The sequence below is a fragment of the Fistularia commersonii genome, chromosome 16 (assembly GCF_037954325.1).
Source record: "Fistularia commersonii isolate RoL2024-O1a breed Wild chromosome 16, RoL_Fcom_v1.0, whole genome shotgun sequence".
Classification (NCBI taxonomy): Eukaryota; Metazoa; Chordata; class Actinopteri; order Syngnathiformes; family Fistulariidae; genus Fistularia; species Fistularia commersonii.
Window position 1 is genome coordinate 3158225 of NC_141299.1, and position 16601 is coordinate 3174825.

The 16601-nt window shown below is 38.5% G+C and overlaps 1 protein-coding gene across 3 annotated transcripts in view; it reads left to right on the forward strand.

Annotated features, from left to right (window-relative positions):
• lpp (LIM domain containing preferred translocation partner in lipoma) overlaps nucleotides 1-14654 on the forward strand; it is a 143454-nt gene extending 128800 nt beyond the window's left edge. For all 3 annotated transcript variants that reach the window (XM_086162386.1, XM_086162387.1, XM_086162388.1), the window contains 3 exons: nucleotides 4887-5065; nucleotides 6824-6944; nucleotides 10086-14654. In XM_086162386.1, the coding sequence (XP_086018512.1) occupies nucleotides 4887-5065; nucleotides 6824-6944; nucleotides 10086-10214 (429 nt within the window). In that variant the 3' untranslated portion in view covers nucleotides 10215-14654. The remainder of the gene's footprint in view (nucleotides 1-4886; nucleotides 5066-6823; nucleotides 6945-10085) is intronic.
• Nucleotides 14655-16601: the final 1947 nt, after the last annotated feature.

Sequence of the window (16601 nt, forward strand, 5' to 3'; positions counted from 1 at the left end):
ATGATCCTCTCATTTTTAAATTATCCTCGTACAACTGACAAAATGTTATAACTCCTGGTGGAATGTTCTTGATGACAAAACAATAAACTCAAGATAAATGTCAAACAGCGAGGATGACGTGGGGGGGGTGGGAGGGGTGAATTCCCTTGTTTGCCTTGTTAACATGAGGCATAAGGTGAGAGACGTACCTGATCACTGAACCAAACCACTTTATAGGCAAAAGTCTGAGCACATCCACAACTACCTTCCCACTGCAAGTCGGTGTCATTGATCAGGTCAGGGTGACGCTCCCACGATCCCTCTACAAATGCAAATGAGCTCCGAGCTTCCCCTAATCAAAATATATTCCTGACATTTTACTCCTGGCTCAGCCCTCGGTTATTTGGCTAAAGAATGTGGCAGTGCCAGTATTTATCGCTTTTTCTGGGGCTTCAAGACTCCGTTTCCCTCCTCCTCTGAACCGCCGTAGTGCGTTTTACACACATGAAGCAGTTTTGTCTTAAACTATCACTCTGAGGGTGATACTAGTTTGGGAGAGTTCAGAATCAAGCCACTCAGAGGAGTATCAGCCCCTGTAAACACTGGGGCAGTATGCTATAATTTGCTTTTTTAAATCAACATGAATGTAAGCTGAGTAAGCTCAAAGTGAGGTAACTTTTGTCACCTAAGTGCTTCAAATTACTGGAAATCTTGGAATAAATTAGGAGAATAACAAAAGTTCGGAAAGACATATTTTAATTTTGCCTCTTTAGTATAGGCTGGATGTTGTTCATAAGTGCATAAAAACTATATTTTGAGTACTGTAAAACTGTAAGTACAAACACGAAGACATACTTTTCACCTTCAAAAATGTTGTTCTATATAATAGTAATCCACAATTTTGGAATTGCACAAATAACAGCTGAATTAAGTGGATGGTTTGTTTACCTCAGTTTGTTGACATTTAATTTGCCTTTTTTACATTTTAAATGTTTCAAAGTGAGATGCATTTACTACATTTGAAATGATGGTAATCCCAATCACTAAATTCTGCTGTCCATGCAGCTGTTTTCGTGCGGCAAAATGACTAAATCACATATTTTGGTGTAGTCTAGTGATTATATGCCATTATCCAGTGTGTATTAATTCAGGGGCTGCAGCAGCTTTGTCAAGAATATCTACTATATAGCAACAGATGTGAGCAATTCCCACAGTTACACCTACAGTTTTATGAAGAGATTCTGGAGAAAATTGGGGTTCTCCAGTGTTAACATGTATTTTGTCATTAATTAGGCCAATTCACATATTTAGAAATAAAATATAAGACTTTACGGGATAAAGTAAGATAATTTAATTATCCTTCTGAAGTAAAAAAGGTAATTATTATTATTATAATTCTAATAATGATAGCAATTTATCCCATACTGGCATTTGACTTGGATACAAATGAAGTATTATGAATTACTAATGAAATGTAAAACATATTTTACATCCCTGATCATATTTTTATGGATAAAACATTAAGTAACTTTAAATCTACTTTAAATCTGAACTCCTGCCCGTTTTGTCATCATCTATTAAAAAAAGAGATGCGTGTAAAATATGTGTTGCTGTGGTCAGAGCTTATGAACAGATTGAATGCGGAAAAATGCCTGAACAGATTTCTATCTGTTTGTTTCATCTGCAAACATTGAAACCATGTCTTTGTCTGAGTAATGCTTAACTCATATTTTCCTTGAATCGCAGAGAAAATTGATCATGTTGTTCATCAATACTTTAATAGGAGAGGTCACGCAATGGCTTGTGTTCTTGACGACTGAGGGCGTGTATGTTTAAGTGATTCATTTTTAAATTGTTCTGTAATTACGGGGCATCTTAACAGTACAGTGAGGAAGACTAATTTCAAGGATATTCATTTCATCGGGGAAAAAGGAATGTGTAAAAATTTTCATAATTTGTGAATTTTCTAAAAGTTTCCAAGCACCTATACCTTATTTCTCCTTTTTCTAAACATATTGAAAAATATCTTCTGTCTAGTGATCACTTAAAAATGTAACACCCCTTTACGTCTGTTGAGATTAAAGTATACAATCAATAATCTACTGAAATCAAGAGAAATATCGATATATGTCATTATGAGTTTTTTTATTTAGAAATTCTCGTTTCAAATCCGTAACTGTTTAGGAAAAAATTGAGAAGAGAAGGGATAGTTTACTGGTTTTATTTATTGATTTCCAAAATGAATTGGTATAAGTGAGTCAATTTTGTCCGATAGTTTATTTGAGTGCGCTGATATAATATTATTAGTATTATATTCCTGGATAATTATCCCCTCATATTTATCGCACCTCTTGAACAGAATCAAAACAAAATCATATCATGGCAGACTTTGTGTTCTCTGCGAATAGCCTGTTACATTCAACTTACTGAATATCATAATGTGATACCTGTGATTTGTATCCATAATAATTACTTCAACCTAATTAGTTAAATAGCAGAGAAGGCACGACATTACTAAAGAGAGATTTGATTTTTTTTCTCGTGTGACTGTGTGCATTTGGCGGTCGGTTCAGTCTGTCAGGTCTGTGTTTTATGTCGAGAGCAGAGCACATGGGACCTCTCAACCCCCTCTTACATGGTTTGCTTGCCATCATATTCCCATTTTAACAGACAGCTGTGTAAAATGATATTTAAGAGCCCATTGCTACTTAGTGGGGAGCCTGGTCAGACGGTGTGTTTGTTGTTAGTTTGCACAGCGAGACCCCCAAGCACTTTGAAGGAAATGGAAAAGGCTTATAAGGAGATAAAGGGGCCACAATTGACTTTAACACACTCCACTCACCCCCAGTTCGGCAAGAGGCTGTCTGACCTAAATTCATTTTACGTCATCTGCCTAGACATTTGTTTAGCCTTCTGGGCAAACACTTAGAGAAATGTATGAGCAGAAGAAAAAAGCATATATATGGTTGAATACATCACTTAGTCAGGAGATGAGCTGATCCCGGTCATATACAGACATATACAGCCCTCTAGTGGCAAAAAATGAAAGACCGGGCTGTGTGGATGTGTCGAGAGGCCCTGAAATCGTCGATGTCCTAAACCGTATGCAGAGGTGAAACTCCAGCACGGAAGGGTCGCTTTTCAAGTCGCGTATGATCGCGTCCACCTTTGTTCTGCAAAGCACAAGTGTCACCCCACCAACAAAAGACGTCAAAAGACAAATAAGAAAAGAACAGGCTGCACAGAGTGAATGAATTGAGGTCATCGAATCTTACCATCAGAAAGGAAAGGAAATTTTGTCTTTTGAGTACTGTACTCATTACAATTGCCTGGAGGAACTGCGTGCTATGAAATCATATGCTCTAGTTAAGCTAAACAAGGGCGAGGTATTCCCACAAGAAGGATGGATGAGTACAAGTAAGTGAAAATGCAGACAGATGGGTAAGAGTTGAGGATGGTTTCGTGAAATTTGGCCCTGGTATCTCGCTTAGATTCTCATTCCGCAAATGTTTCCTCTGTCTCTTTCCCTCCTTACCTCTTTGTCTGTGGGAGCGTGTGTGAGGTAAACCTCAAGGGCTCAGAGCAGAGAGCTCATTAAAGGCTTTATTCTACTTCCAGCAATGAGTGGGATTGCAATATGGACATTGTTTACAAACAAATGTTGCCCTGGGAGTAATGTTTATTTCTATTACTGTCTTGGTGGAGAAAAAAAATAAAAATGCTAAGCTTGTCTGCACACATTGCTTTTCATGAATAATGCCTCCCCGAGAGTGGTTTGATGAAGAAGGCATTTTTTTTTTTTTTTTTAAATCACTTCGCAATAGCCATGAATCACAGATCAGCTGCTCCCATCTCTTGACCCCTTTGCCTCCAGTGATACATGGCCACATCTAAGGAAGCCTGAGTTAAAATGGTCTGATGCCAAGAAACTCGGGTCACGGCGGCACCATTTTCATAGAAACGTTTCAATCCTGCTTCGCTCATTAGCATATAGACTATAAATGTCAGTGCACATGCTCAGCAGCCACTCAGCCAGACAGAGGATGGTTGGGAGTTTACCCCGGCCGAGTGGTCACAGAAGTGTCATTTTAAATGGCAGGGCCCAGCAGTGCATCTGGGGGGCAGCTGATGACGCAGCGCAGTGTTGCTACACACCCCGAGCCGTGTTTGGAAACACTGATGCGGCTTCGAAGTACAGTGGGAGCCAATGGAAGCTGCTGAACCATGCAGTCTTTTGCCCACCCTAGCGCAGAAAGAGGGAGAACGGGGGAGAGACACGGATCCAGGAAATATCCGAGTGAGAGAACTCACAGCAATCCGGCTGCTCAAACACCGCTACATCATTTTTGGCATCGGTCATCCTCACGTTATTTATCAGCCCCATATTAATTGCATTGTTGTTTGGAAAGGCAATCATTATTCATTTAAATATTGATATAATAAATGTTGTTCCCTGGCAAATATTAAATGAAGAGATGCCTTAGACAAAAGTCAAAAGCAGCATGTTACCCTGCAGGCCACTTATCAAGCGCTGGCTGGAGAAAACCTGCGGTCATCATAAAGTAGAAATATTTACTGCTCACACCCTTGCGTGTGGGAGAATGATGTGTGGGTGAGGCCAGTTGAATGCTAATCAGATTCCTTCTGCTTCTGGAGGCATTTGAGGACAGCCTTGTTAAAGGTCCAAAGTGTGGATTTATTTGTGGCTCTGACAGGAATGGCTGCAAAGCCATCAAGAAATTTTAAAAGGTTCTGAAACTGAAGAATATGATTACTTTAAGAATCTCTGGTGCTGTTCAAAAATTTGCTAGCACACTAATTGACAGGGGGCAATAAAGGGATGTAGAAATAAGTCATCTGCTGTCATCAACTTTGCTGGGTAACAATGTGGATGTCTGTGTCTGCAGAACACCCTTGAAACCTGCACCATCTGCTGTAAGCCCATCATGGAGCGCATCCTACGGGCCACAGGAAAAGCCTACCACCCTCACTGCTTCACCTGTGTGGTTTGTCACCGCAGTCTGGACGGCATCCCTTTTACTGTGGACTCCTCAAACCACATCCACTGCATCGAGGACTTCCACAAGTGCGTAATACATCAGATCACATCGACATAATCAGTATTTCTTAATTAACAATGTATTTAATGTTTTATTCAGTCATGAATAACTTTGCATGTAGCAGGATTTTGTATGCAGTAAAAAAGTTCAGATATAGTGTTTCCAAGTATTCAGGTACAATGTTAGTATATAAAGTTATATATTTATATTGATATCTAGATATTTTTTTAACCATCATCAGCATTGCTGCCTTTTTGGTAATTTAGTGCAAAACTACATCGCCTGAACGAGGCAGAAAGCAAAAGTTCTGCAGAGTCTAAACTCATAGTGCATACATGTGAGATCAATAAGTTAAAAAAGTTAAAAAAAAAAATGGTATTTTTAAAGGGCTCTCATCACATATGTAACTCTGATTTCAGGCACTATAACTGTTGTATGATTCTCAGTTAGAACAAAGCTTGTTTAGAGATCTTTTTATGGCTTATCTAATCCATGGTATAACATCAAATAGTTCCTTGAGTATGACTAAGTCGATCAGAATGACTTGGCCAAGAAAAAAATATTACGTGGCCTTCTATGTTCCCTTGGTAATCAGGAGATATTTAAGTGAAGTATTTGTCTCCTTTCAGAACCATATAATTTTGCAGGGCACGAAATACTGGAGGGATCATGTTTTTTTTTGTTCCTGCTGCTTTTTCATATGAGAAAAGCATAGTTAACAACTTTGTGTCATTATATATCAGTTTTCTTAAGCTTCTGAACTGGAAGTATCTAACAAAAAAAAGTCCCAAAGAAAGCTTCAACATTTAGCCCTGTTGAATCCTTATATTTTGGAGCTTCATTTTTTTGGACAAACAGCAGAAAGATTCATAAGCCGAAAGACCGTCACATCTGCTGATGATCACTTGATGGATATAAATTAACTTTATATTCACTTCGCTTTTTCTGTCACTGTTTCACAGTGTTTACTTTGCATAAAAACACTCAGAACTAACATAGTACAGAAACAGTTTCTGTACTTAGTACCAATAGGGAAATAGAAGTAAACAGCTGACTGAGACTGCCAAGTTCCAGTTTTCTTTTTATTCCAAATAACAAGTATGACCTCAACACTGTAGTCACATGTGTCAGGAATTAACGACACAAACACAGAAACGATATTCTAGCTTATTTTCATCAAACAATCACTTCCCTTTCCATCGTCACCGACAATCTTCTCCCATGACTTTAAATCTCCAAATGTTTTTCATTCTTAAGTTAATATGTGATAGGCCGCTTCCTGCTCGTTGCATTAATGGTAAAGCTAATGCCGATAGTTTTGATATTTAAAATTTGCTTTCACAGAAAGCTGATATTCAAGTTACGAAATGCTGAATGATGGATATGATTGTTTTATTTTGCTGATTAAATAAGTATGTGACTCATTTAATCACCAATAAGTCGCATACTAATTGCTGTTTAAATGGCTTGAATTGGCTCATAATGGCTCATAATGGTAATTTGAAAGTATTAATATAGCATTGTAACATAATGTAATATTAGTGCCTTTTTTCAGTTTAATATTATTGAGACAAATATTGTTCCTAATGTTGATTTATAAAGTCTCCCCTATGAATTGCTGTACAATTTTCCATTTGTCAAAACTAGGATACAGAACGTACCGGTATATAACACACAGAAGTAGTTGGCCTTACTGTTTTTGGACAGTTTGATTGAGAAAATAATAACTGTATTTTGCATTACTTCTGTAATTCAAAGTTTTCTGTATTTCTTTCCACTCACAGGAAGTTTGCTCCACGCTGCTGTGTGTGTTCTGAGCCTATAATGCCAGCTCCAGGTCAAGAGGAGACAGTTCGCATTGTTGCCTTGGATCGCGACTTCCATGTGCAGTGCTATCGCTGTGAGGTATCTACTCTCGCTATTCTATCCATGGATATGAGTTCCATTTAATAAACAGTGCACTTCCCGTGGCACGTGTCATTTGAGTTGGACATGCATAAAAATACCCTATCTATTTTGCAATGTTCATCAACTCACGTTGAAACCAATCTGCCGGCCTCTCATCGGTGGCTAATAAGTGAAGCCATAAAGCCTTTAGACTGGGACAAGAGAAGTAAGACATGTCCAGCATAAGTGAGGACAAGGAGGAATGGCCAGGAAGGTTAAAAGCAGATTTTTTTTTCTAAAGCAGCAAAGCAAGAGTTTTTGAGTAGATAGAGAAGCAATCAGAAGTGTTTGATTTCCTAGAAGCTGCAGAACAATAATTCAAGGTACAATATATGTGAAAAGTTTTTTGAAAGCTTCATTTTATCTTTACCAAAGTGTGAAGCTATTATAATCAGAATCCTTGTTGTGCACCTGACTGTGTTGCTAGATAACAAACAGAATTCTGTACCTATTGTTGTTGTTTCCAGCGGACAAGTCAGATCCATTGAAAAACATTACAAAACAGTACAATTTGTGCAACATGCGTGACGATGTACTTCTCAAATTAATGGTGCATTAAAGATGCTCACGCCTGTTTTGTCTCATTTTATAGTTGTCTCTTAAATATACGTGAGTGACTATGAAACAAAAATAACTCAATAAATAAGTCAATAAATTATAACAGGAACCTGCCCTCCTCAGTTTATACAGGACAATACTGTCCTGTTAGTTGTCCTCTGATATTGTAAAACTCCCTGTTTTGATGAAATTGTCGGCTGTAATGACATAGGGCTAAAGGTCATCAAGACTTCAGGAATGTTCTCACTTGAACTGAATGTCTTCTTCTTCTCCTTTCAGCGCTCCCCCTCAGGGGTCGCCACAGCAAATCAACCTTCTCCATCTAACCCTATTCTCTGTATATTCCTCTTTCACACCAACTGCCTTCATATCCTCTCTCACTACATCCATAAATCTTCTCTTTGGTCTTCCTCGAGACCTCCTGCCGGGCAGCTCCAATTCTAGCATCTGTCCACCAATATATTCACTATCCCTCCTCTGTACATGACCCCAACCATCTCAGTCTGGCTTCTCTGACCTTCTCTCCAAAACATCTAACATGAGCCGTTCTGTCTAGCCTCATCTGTCAGCCTGTCCATCACTACTGCAAAGAAGAAGGGGCTCAGAGCTGATCCCTGATGGATACCACCTCCACCTTGAACTTCTCTGTTATCCCTACAGCACACCGCACCACTGTCTCACAGCAAGCATACATGTCCTGCACCAGTCTAACATTTTTCTCCGCCACTCCAGATTTCCTCATGCAATACCAAAGCTCCTCTTGGCACCCTGTCATATGCTTTTTCTAGGCCTACAAACACACAATGCAGTTCCCTCTGGCCTTCTCTGTGCTTCTCTATTAGCATTCTCAAAGCAAATACTGCATCTGTAGTACTCTTTCTAGGCATGAAGCCATACTGATGTTCACAAATGCTGACATCTGCTCTCAGTCTAGTTTCAACTACTGTTTCCCCCTACTTCATTGTATGGCTCATCAATTTCATCCCTCTATAGTTGCCGCAATTATGCACATCCCCCTTATTCTTAAAAATGGGCACCATCACACTTTGTTGTATCACCCTTTACTCTTGTCCGTTGTCTTAAGTCCTCTCAGTGTCCCACTTCTTCTTTGCTAACCGCTTTCTCTGTATTTACTCCTCATTCCACTTCCTTGTTCCACCACCAAGTCTCCTTATCTACTTTCCTTCCAGAAGACACACCAAGCACTCTCTTGCTTGGTCTCCTTGATAGCACTAGCTGTAGTTGTCCAATCATCTGGGAGCTCTCCCTGACCACCCAGAGCCTTTCTCAACTCCTCCCTGAAAACCATTCAACACTCCACCCTTTTCAACTTCCAGCACTTTGTGCTCTGCTTTGCCTATGTCCTTTTGATCTTCCTTGTCACCAGAGTCATCTTACAAACCACCATCCTATACTGTCTGGCTACACTCTCGCCTACTAATACTTTGCAGTCACTGATCTCTTTCAGGTTACCTTGTCTATACAACATGTAGTCCACCAGGGTGCTCATACCTCCGCTCTTATAAGTGACCCTATGTTCCTGTCTTTTCTGGAAAAAAAGTGTTCACTACAGCCATTTACATCATTTTTGCAAAGTCTACCACCATCTGTCCCTCTGCATCCCTATCATGTATACCACATCCTTCTCCTCAAACTTACATCCCACCTGCGGGGCATAGCCACTAACACCATTGAACATCACACCTTCAATTTCCAATTTCAGACTCATAAGTCTATCTGACATTCTTTTCACCTCCAAAACATTCCTAATAACTCCTCCTTGAAGGTAACTCCTCCTCCATTTCTCTTCTTGTCAGTACCATGATAGTACAACCTTAAAACCTGCTCCTAAGCTTCTAGCCTTACTACCTTTCCACCTGGTCTCCATTGACACACAGTATATCCACCTTCCTTCTCTGCATCATGTCGAGCAACTCTACCTTTTCCTGTCATAGTCCCAATATTCAAAGTTCCTACTCTCAGTCCCAGACTCTTGCTTTTCCTCTTCTCTCTCTGCTTCCAAACACGCTTTCCTCCTCTCCTTCTTTGACCTGCAGTAGCCCAGTTTCCATTGGTTCCCTGTAGATCATCGGTACCAATGGCGGTCGTTGTTAACCCGGGCCTCGACTGATCCAGTTTGATCTGGTTATTATGATTGATTCGCATGTTTGGTTTGGCAAAAGTTTGATACCGGATGCCCTTCCTGATGCAACCCTCTGCATTTAACCGGGCTTGGGACCGGTTCAGGGAGACACCGCCCTGTGCCGCCTTGCGGCTGCATTACTTGAGCTGAATGTAATAAACCACAATATATAATACAAAACATAGTTTTATCATTCCAGATTCCCCAGTTGCCGGTATGAAACTTAAAATACCTTTGCCACAGGTTTCTCATTGGAGAGCGTCCTGTAATTTGCCACTGACAGCAGTAAATGTCTCATTCAGGGCATAAACGCTGCTAGCATTTGAATGTGCCTGATCAGCGAGTGCTCCAAATGTCTGTTTGTGTCGGTGGACTCACCGTGTATCTGTGTCTTGCAGGACTGTGGCTCTCTCCTTTCAGAGGGGGATAACCAGGGCTGCTACCCTCTGGATGGACACGTGCTCTGCAAAAATTGTAACACCAGTCGGATCCTGGCTCTCACTGCTAAGGCCACGACCGACCTCTGAAAAAACCCTCCTCACCTCCATATCTTGCTGTCTCTTTTTTTCTCCTGCCAACATAACGACACAGAAGCTTGCATTCTCTAATATGCACACAAATAAACATCTATATTTATATATTAATCATACATTAACAAGGTACACTCACCTGTGTTGGCTGATTGAATTACATCAGATCAACCTGCATGTTTAGCTACACGTGTCAAAGGAATAATTGAATTCTGTGTAGTACATCAATATACCTAATTGAGGACAGTTAGATGTGGAGATTTTCATTTCTTTTAGATATTTACATTAATATGGTTTTGCAATCAAGCAGCAAGTAGTGCAAATTAGCATGAAGATGGGGACCAGGAAGGGACCGCTGAGGGGGAGGGGGGGGTCACTTTTTCCAAACATAATAACAATTTGCAGTATTATCATTTTTCCATTCCAGTTCTGGTATTGAATAGCAGAATACATTGAAAAATTATTATCTGTATGCTAAGAGTTGTTGATCAAAACATGGTAACCACTTCATATTTAGCACATCTTTCCATCTAAATCTCACTAAGAAATGTTTTATCAGTATTTAAACTATCACCTGAAATCATTTAAGGTTCACCTGTAGCATGGCAGGTCACAAACAGATAATGCTTTTTTCCCGGCTACGTCATATTAATTCTATATCATATTTTCCTACACATTCCAGCAAAGGGCAGGTTAGCAATAATCCTTTGTTACTTGCATGCTGTTTTAACTAGAGTGGCACGGCAAGCTATATGTTTAACCTATATGACCAGCAGTTAAGTCAGGGATGGATGTGTTTGTGACTGTAGTTTGAGCTGTATTTAAAAAAAAAAAAGCAACACAAGCTTTGGGGATGTTATATGGAATATTAATTGTATTTTTATTGTTACACAGTGAATTTACAGAGCACAACAATGTAAATAAAATGACACAAAAGCACAGATTTTTAACACAAGTTCTGTTTATCTGAATGTCAAGACCAGAGAAGACTGTATGTGGTGAGTTGCATGATTTTAAATTTAATGATTGCCAGACCAGGAGCCCAAGGTTATTTTCATCTTTCAATTCTTACTAGTTTCCAAAAGATATTTCGTAGTCTGCAATAAAGTATGTTCAATCCACTTTAGCCACTCGGTCATCCCCCTTTCTATTTTATTGCAAGTTTTCAAGTCAATAAATACCCAAATATGTGTTTAAATACAAAACAGTCATCATTTGATATCCTGGTTTCATATATTGACCCAACAAATAATGAGGTTACAAATAAAAAGACCTCTGTCACCTGCTGTGAAAAGCGTACAAGAAAATTATTCAACAGTAAGGGATAAATGCTCCTCTTTCATGTGGGTGTTCAGAGTGCTCTTGAAAACAAGGAGGCAAAATGTGTAATCTTCAAATTTCTCTTAGAATTGAAGTCAGATCCAGCCATTTGTCATTCAATCGCCACACAGTTATACTAATTTTATTTATCAAACCACAAGGGTATTTGGAGAATGCAGACCTTGGTCAACACCAGCATGTTAAACAACACTCCCCTATGTTAATTTCTGACTTGAAATTCTGCCCACTGCAATTTGGCTGCTGGCTTGTTTTACAGATTTTTAAAGATTGTCAATAAAACTAAGAAAATGTAACATCGGAAGTGGTAGTAAATAAATAAACCAAATAGAAGAGCGAAGTTGCCAATTGGCAAATAATTGGTTTCAGACACATTTGAAGTTGATGTCTATTTGCCCGCAAAGTTTATACGTCCCTTTTTTTTGTAGTTCTTTCCCCCTTTGAAGTAAATCTTTGGCTTTACCCAACTGTATAGTAGTTTATTAGGAAAAAACAACTTCCTACCTAGCTTTGTCAACATGAAAAGTTTTTTACCCATTGAGGTTTTGAAACAGCAAAATATAGAACTCCAATGTTTGACATTTTTTTCCTCTGTAACTAAGGGACCAATAAAAAATGTAATTGTCAAGATTAGTCAAGAATCATCATGCCAGCTAATGAAAAGTGGGGACAGCCTCAAAAGTAATACTATAAAGGGAAGATATTTAAAATATGATTTTAAATCATTTAAATATTTATCTATAAAATCCTGCCTTAACCCCCCCCCAGGTTGAATTAAACCAAGGTCCTGATATGCCTACATATCTAATCATAAGATCTCTGATAGTACAGTAGAATGGTTGCCATGATAACTGATAAAATCTGACTATGCAATCTCTAAATGTTTATTGCATTGACACTTTATAAGAAATTTTAAAAATTAGGATTTTTTTTAACGTGTACATATCCAGGCACAAGTGTCCTTACAGTAATTGTTTATACGGTTGTGTCGGTACCACGTGACTTTTTTTGTGCATTAAAAATTCTGTATCAAAGTTCATCTTTTATATTTAGCCTGATTCTAGAGTTGATGAGCAAAGAAGGGATTGTTTTCCAGAAAAGAAGAACTACATTATTTGTTCCATCCAGGAATCTTTAACTGTTCATTTGACTGTTTGGCCCGTTTGTCAGCTTATATTATTAAGAGTCGCTTAATTTTGAAGAAACATAAATGATATTGTCATTAATCATTTTTTTGGCAGTTCATTTTTTGGGTTGTTAATCACTTAATCTAGTTTTGCAAAACAGGGTATCACTGAAGTCATATGTCTTTGCGTGCATAGATACATTGAGAGACACAATCACAGAGCAAGCAGTCTGTTAATGGCACGAGCTCCAAAATAGTAATGGCTCATTGTTATTGGATTATTTTTCCCTAAAAAAAAGCTTCTCTTCTCAATGGTATGCTTTTGTCTGTGCTCATATGTTGCTATTTTTTCTCATGTACTCTTCTTTGTGCTTGCATGCATTCATATATTTCTTAAATTTGTCTAATAAGCCACCAATTTACCAGTGATGGGGATAAAAATTAGCCTCTTCGGCTATATCTGTCACATTCACTTGATGGATCCGCACTGCCAATGTCATCAAAAAGGCTTATTTGTTTTACAGTGTTTCATATTTTAAAAATATTCACAAATTTTCTTTTTTTTTTTTACTGTCAGGGCTTTTTACTTAATAGAATGTTTTCTGTTTGTTTTTGTTTTTATAGAGTGCAAAGTGAAGGTCATCAGTTGGATTCACAAACAAAAACAAAGCAAGACTTACAGTAGTTGAGTGTGTATCATGAAAGACTAGAATACTGTTTCGAAAACAAAGGAAAATAAAAACACGAATAAAGTGAAGCTATCACAAAGACCGTTTAAACAACAAGTCTATCAAGTAGGCGAATTGAATATGTCTCATAGGTTTTTTGAACAAAGCAACAATAACCAACATCCCTTTCGTAAGTGGCAGTGCAGTACAGAAAGTAGTCTCAGTGGAGTCATTGATGTTTTGTATTATTTCTCGGGAGGCTTTTTACCTTTGTGTGGGTAATAAAATGCTACTGCCGCCATGCTAAATGTGATAATCCGGATTATATGGTGTTTTATTCATTTTTCTTATAGAAAGTACTTTGAAATCAATTCTGAATTTGGTCTTGACTGATCAGCTCTTATTTCCTTTCCAACAAGCCCTTGCGTGTTTTCAACCAATGAAAACACTGTCCAATCGTTATGGATCGTGCATAAAGAGGGAAAAGTTAACGCTGCGCTGTGAAGGTGGTGAATTATTATGCAATAAAAGAAAGAAACAGTGTCTCCTGGATGTGTGAATAGGGAATGGTCTTGCTGACCTCCACAACAAAATAATATATTGTCTTCTTTTGGGGGGAGGGGTTATTATTTGTTATTTTTGTTTTTTTCAATTCTTAAATGTAAAATGTAACTTTGTCAGCCAGGACTTACAGGCTCTTCAGTAACATGTGATAATTTCTTACGATGACATAATTTTGATTTTAAAATGCCTTACAATCAAATTATTTGTACAAAGCTTGCTTTGATATTTTTCCGGGGGTTGCTGATGTGCCATTAAAAAAAATGTAACCTCTGGTGGTATTTGTACGGTAAGGCTAGTCACATAACATAGCTTTGTTGTAGCATATTTTACACGAGTCCTCACTAAAAGCTTGATGCAATACAAGTATAAAGCAATGTTTGGTGACTTTTTTTTTCTTTTTAAGTTCTGTGTATTTTGGTTGTCCGCTGTCTTTATTCCTCTGATGTTCTTAAAAGTGCCTTCGAATCGCCCTACTGTTGCCCAGTATTACATATTTTACTCTACCATTGTTTACTTTTTCCCAGTAAATAAAGAGAAGCCTTCTGCTTGGGCAAACTCTGATTCCAAACAGTAGATACTTCCATCAGTTCAGAGCCTCTGGCTACAGCAGCAGACCTTGAAATGTGTCTGAGTGCAACTCATGTTAAGGACTGTCAGATGTCAAAGGTTCTCAACTCGTCTTGATTTTTGAAGGGGTATGTTTGTCTTGTTTTTCCTGCTTTAATAAAAGGCTTTGCAATACCTTTTGTGTCCATCTTTTCCGACACACTCGAGGAGTTTTCATGGGAAAATTAAATTGATGTTTCTCTTTGATTCAGGCCAAATTGTCCCCCCCACGGCTGGTCAACATTTGCCCCTTTGCTCCTGGCCCGTCAGTTCACAAAGGTAATGAGGTTTTTCCCTTTTTCATTTTCTATGGTCTTCAACAAATCTCGTAGTAGTAACATGCTGCACAGCGTAGCTTCAAATAAGGCTAGTGTGCCAACTAGTGTGGCCCACAGCTCCTTCACTCACCTCAATAGTCATGTAAAAGCCCTCCAGTGGCAGCAAATACTTTGTTTTTACACAGTTCACAATTATTTCCTGCTGGGCAGTCCCTGGCTGCTCCTCGGACATATTCAACCCACTGCATTAATATAAATCCAACACTTGCCATAGTCTTTTGAGAGTCCATCTGGGACGACGAATGTCCAGCACTCAGTTCCTTCTCTTTTCTTTCAAGTTGTGGCCATGGTTAGCAACATGCACTCAACTCCAGTATGAAGCATGATGATGATGAAGTTGTTAGAATAATTCAAAGACCTACTGAAAGTATTTTTCCTGTTGTCTTTCTGACACCAAATTGATTTAATCCTTTTCATTTGTCATCTTTGGGTGAGTGCTGCAAATCATCCGGTTGTCACTAAGCAGTTCACTTCCATCCGATCTCAAATTTAGAGTAGAAACGGAATTCAATGGACAAAGGGATTATTTTATGTAAGAAGCAGCAGGATGGAGGATTTTTCTTTCAACCTTATCTGCAGCTAAGGTCAGTTGCAATTGATGCAGAAGTTGAAACAGTATTAGAAAATGGATGTTATAATCTAAGACCTTTACAATTAAGTCAAGTGTTTACATCATGTTGATGCAGTTTAACTCCTGATATGCATTGTCCTCTGGAGCATGTAGAGCAAGATTTCTTTGCCACTCAACTAACAGTTTAGGTGTGATGACATCAGCATTATATCTTCTAATATTTTCTAAAATCTGCTCTGGACAATTGTACTTGTGTGTCAAAGCGAGAGAACAATCCCTTGCCACGGAAACATTTTAGCCACAGACCGGCTTTACTGCTCACAAGTCTGTTATTCACAAACATAATAATGATTTGTTGCTGGCTAGATTGATGGACTCTTCAGCCAGCATGATGTGCCCTCCAATTTCTTCCTCTGCATAAAATTCCAGCGTTCAGTCTCTGGGAGCTCGCTTTGGCATTTTTAATGTGTTCTTCTAATACACAGAATTATGGAATGAATTATTTACCAGGAAGCACGAGGGGGCAAAATGGGCCACTATCAAGCATAATCTCAAGCGCTGCAATTTAAATTAAGCTGTCATATGGTCAGATTTACATAACATTACAATGTGGGCTGACATAGCTGTGCTCTGAGCCTAATTTTATTAGCTCTAAAGTGAATTCCCACTGTGCATTTGTATTAAGAACATTGATTCTATGTGTCCTTGAGTTGGCTAAAGGCACTGATGTAATCACCGAGTCAGTGTTCCGTAACTAGATATAAGGTTGTTCTGAGACACGAATCCCAGAAAATGGTATGAAAGTCTCTCCTTATGCTCTAGATCTAGTTGCGAGATCCAACTGAGGTCCCACAAAGTTCAAGATACTCATCTTTAAAATGTATAACGGAGGTTATTTTGTTCATGAAATAATTGAAGACCATTTTGATACAATACATAAAATCCTGAAATTTTAAGAAAGTGTCATTTTAAGTTTCCGGATTTGAATGTCACTGTGAAATTTTGCCTCTGTCAACAAATATTCATTCATTGTCTCCAAACTGAATACATGCCAAAAAGTCAAAGAAATTACAAACATTCAAATTATTAAATGGGACCTGCAGGGCGCAAAAGGAAAAACATTAACATAGGACTTACTCACAATTGGTGACTTAGTATCATTGTCAAGTTTTG